General features: G+C 37.6%; 1 protein-coding gene across 1 annotated transcript; it reads left to right on the top strand.

Annotated features, from left to right (window-relative positions):
• Positions 1-2,950: 2,950 nt before the first annotated feature.
• LOC140856424 (secreted RxLR effector protein 161-like) lies at positions 2,951-3,538 on the top strand. The gene is made up of 2 exons (XM_073253639.1): positions 2,951-3,226; positions 3,347-3,538. The coding sequence occupies exons 1-2, from the start codon at positions 2,951-2,953 to the stop codon at positions 3,536-3,538; spliced, it is 468 nt and encodes a 155-aa protein (XP_073109740.1).
• The last annotated feature ends 926 nt before the right edge of the window (positions 3,539-4,464 follow it).

Raw genomic sequence — 4,464 nt, 5'->3', positions numbered from 1 at the left:
TAAGTTAATTTTAATTTAATTATCTGCTAATAACCTTATGAATAAGATTCATGAGACTTCAATTATTGGGTGTCTAAGGTTATGGATCACATAAATTAAGGGTGCCAGTCTCTTATGAATCTTCTTGATAGTTATTATGGGGCGCCACCTTGATTTGATCAATTTAGGCGTGTCCATTGATTAGAGGGCCTTTTATTTTCATATGGGGCATCTCTTGAGTGTATTTTGGGATGTCTAATTATGGGTGCAAGGGCTCCAATTATTGGTGCCTAATGAGCTTCCTAATGTAAGTTGGATAATTTAAGTTTATAGGAATCTTAATGCAAGTATGACTTGTATTATGAAATTGAATATGATTCAATCCTTATGTCTATTTAAAGGGACCTCCCCTAAGGTCCCTAAATCATCCAAACTAGCAGCCCCTCACACCCAAAAACTCTTCCCACGCCCTCTCTTCCTCTCCTTTTCTCTTCTCTTTGGCGTTCTACACGCCCTTCCCTTGGGACACGCATCCCAAGGTATTCCATGCCCCAAGGAGTTTGCATACCTCTTTCTTGCTAGTTTCTAGCATCTGATAGCAGCACATAGCAAGGAGAAACTCTAGAGAAGAGGAGAAGAAGAAAATCAAGGAGAAAGATCAAGTGTTGATCGCGATCCAAGCTTCGTTCAGATTCAGCAGGTTAAATTTTGGAGAATCAAAATTTTGATTATAGAGGGCTATTCCAGACTGATCTCGAGTGGATACTTGTAGAGGCCGGACACTTGTGCAGCTAACAGAGAGCCTCGTCTCTTTCAGATCCAGATTTGAAGAAAGAGATTGCGAAAAAAGTATGTGATTTGATCACATTCTAAATTTCAGCATATATCAATTTCAACATATGAAATAGATCCATTTGATTTTATATTTTTATGCATGCAAAATTTAGATTAAAATTATTTTAATCTTATTTGCCACTGCGGTGTTTAGAAAATTAAGTTTTAAAATACATATGCATGCTTCAAATCTTGAATTCTAACACTTCAAGGAGTTCTACAAGTTTGTAAATACTCAGATTAATGCCACAATCAAAACTCTGAGATCTGATAATGGCACTGAGTACATTAATAGAGAGTTTCGTGAGCATTTAGCTACTCATGGGATTGTCCATCAAACTATATGTGTTGATATGCCTGCTCAGAATGGTGTTGCTGAACGTAAAAATCGACACTTATTGGAAGTAACTTGATTTTTGTCCTTCACTATGAGGGTTCCTAAGTTCTTTTGGGATGAGGCGGTTCTTACTGCAGCCTATCTTATTAACCGGATGCCTCTTCAAGCTTTAGACTATCGGACGCCACCTGAGTGCCTACAAGGAGTATCTTCTTTTGTTATACCTCCTCGGGTATTTGGGTGTGTATGCTTTGTCTGAGATCATCAGTCTATGATTGGTAAACTTGATCCTTAGGTTCTCAAGTATATTTTTGTTGGCTATTCTGCCACTCATAAGGGATACAAATGCTATTATCCTTCCAGGCGGTGTATGTTGGTCAGTATGGATGGACATTCCGAGAGTCTGAGGCATTCTTTAGCAGTGATCCCATGGATGTGCCAACCAATCAATCTACTATTGTATCTAACTTTCTCTTCTCTCCCGGTGTTTCGTTTGATTTCATCGATCGTGAGGGAGAGTCTAAGGAGCAGGAGTCTGGAAAGCAGGAGCAATCAGATAGCAATTCTGATCGATAGGGGGAGCAGCAGTCTTCTCTACATATTACAAAGCCTAGTATGCATTCTCCTACTACCCAACAGTCTTCTTCAGAGTTGGCTCCAGTATCTTCCTTTCTCAATAATAATGACAACAACATTCTTTTAACTGATTTACATCTTCCTATTGCTCATAGAAAAGTTTCTCATCCACATATTATTCCTCCTCGTTACCATCATGATATTGCTGATTTTGTTTCCTATGAGTCTCTTTTACCTTCATATAGATCTTTTATTGCATCTCTAGCTTCTATCTCTATTCCCTCGCACTGGAAGGATGCTATGACAGATTCAAAATGGAAAGAGGCAATGCTTAAGGAGATGAAGGCCTTGGTCAAGAACAATACATGGGAGCTTGTTCCATTACCTGCTGGAAAACAAGTTGTTGGCTGCAGATGGATTTTTACAGTGAAACAAACTCCAGAGAGGACTGTTGATCACTATAAAGCGTAATTGGTAGCAAAAAATTATACTCAGATATACGAAATAGACTATGATAAAACTTTTGCTCCAGTTGCAAAGATCAACTCTATGAGGATCCTTATTTCTTATGCTGCTAATCTTGGCTGGAGTCTTTCTCAATTAGATGTTAAGAACGCTTTTTTATATAGGGATCTTCAAGAGGAGATGTACATGAAAATTTCTTCAGATTTCTCTAGTGCTGCAACTATTGGAAAGGTATGTCCGCTGCGTCACTCACTTTATGGCTTGAAATAGTCACCTCAGACTTGGTTTGATCGGTTCCGATGTGCAGTACTAGAAATAGATTATCGGCAAAGTAATGTCGATCATACTATATTTTTTCAGTATAACAGTGGGAAGGTTGCAGTTTTAATAGTGTACATTGATGATATAATTCTGACGGATGATGATCTTTCAGAGATTGATCGTCTAAAGATCCGTTTAGCTCAGTCATTTGAAATCAAGGATCTTGGTCCTTTGAGATACTTCCTTGGGATTGAAGTTGCTAGATCATCTCATGGCATTTTTCTTTCTCAGCGGAAGTATGTGCTTGACTTACTGACAGAAACAGGCATATTGGGTTGTAGACCTGCAGCTACTCCCATCAAGCAGAACCATCGTCTCATGGCAGATGGTGGTACTCCAGTTGATTGGGAGAGATATCAGTGCCTACTGGGATGACTAATTTATTTTTCTCATATTCGTCCTGACATCACTTTTGTTGTTAGTGTCGTGAGTCAGTATATGCACGATCATCGTGAGAGACATCAGGAAGCTGCTTATCAGATTGTGCGTTATCTTAAAGGGTGTCCTGGACGTGATCTTCTGTTTTTTCGTCATGGACACCTTAAGATTGAGGGGTATACTGATGCTGACTGGGCTAGAGCTTTGGATGATAGAAAGTCCACCTCAGATTATTATACTTTCTTAGATGGTAATCTTATGACATGGCACAGTAAGAAGCAGGATGTGGTTGCTCGTTCCAGTGCAGAGGTTGAATATCGGGCCTTAGCTCAAAGGGTCTGTGAAGTTACATGGTTAAAATAATTTCTGACTGAGTTGCATCTTTTTCGGTCTCCTCCTATGTCTCTCTTCTGTGATAATAAGTCAGCCATTAATATTTCTAATAATCCTATTCAGCATGATTGGACGAAGCATATTGAAGTTGATCGACATTTTATTAAAGAAAAGCTAGATCAGTATGTTATCTGCCTTCCTTTTATCAAATCCTCTGAACAGCTAGCTGATATTTATACGAAAGGGCTTAGCACTTCAGTTTTTACATTTATCTATAATAAGATGGGACTCCATGATATCTTCGCTCCATCTTGAGGGGGAGTGTTGGAAAGTAGATGGTATTTTTCTAATTAGCTACTCTAATTAGGAACGGTAAAAATGGCTATGGGCTATGATATTTTTTTATAAAAAAAAATTATTATATATAATAAGACTAGTCCACCTCATACATCATTAAAATAAAAAATTCTATTCTATTTTTTTCTCCCGTATATTCCTTCTCCTTTTTCAACTCACTGGCTCATCTATCTGTGTTGCAAGTATCTGAGCAATTGTGCCTCACTAGTTCTCCAGAATGTTTCTGTCATGTACTTCAAACTGTTTACCTATGTTTCGGCTTCAGGCTCCTCATTGTACCAAAAAAAATAGGAAACTTCAAAAAAAAATTATGAAAGATAGTATAGATAGGATTTTTCATATGAAACTAGCTTCCGGCATATCCGATGTCAAATAAGATTTTCAATACAATTTTAATTGCATGGAATGGAGGCCGAATTAGAAAGTAATGGCCAAAAATCTGAAACTATCTCAGTATAACCCAAGTTTGGAATTAGATGGCCAGGGTACCCTTGCCTTGAGATTGTTTTTTTTTTGGCAGTAAAACTTTGCATAGAGGGGTATTTGATCCGGTTATTCATTTGGCAACACCCGGGTCATCTAGAAGCATCCATGAGGTGTAGGATTAGTTCTACAAGGCTTACATTAGATATTTTAATCTTAATTTATTTCTAATAGGGGTGGTAAAATATGATCCGACTCATCAATTCGACCTGCATTCAATCCATCTTAAATAGGTTTGAATTTGACTTAGACGGATTCAAGTCATAAACAGATCAATCAGTTTAATCTATTTATTAAACAGATTGAATTTGGATTTAAATTTCTCAACCTGTCCAATTTGTTTAACTCGTTTATGATTTTTATTTAAAATTATTTGGGCTGTGGCCCATAGACCCTCGATA

The sequence above is a fragment of the Elaeis guineensis genome, chromosome 1 (genome assembly GCF_000442705.2).
Source record: "Elaeis guineensis isolate ETL-2024a chromosome 1, EG11, whole genome shotgun sequence".
NCBI classification, from domain to species: domain Eukaryota; kingdom Viridiplantae; phylum Streptophyta; class Magnoliopsida; order Arecales; family Arecaceae; genus Elaeis; species Elaeis guineensis.
This window is presented reverse-complemented; position numbering and strand designations above follow the sequence as displayed.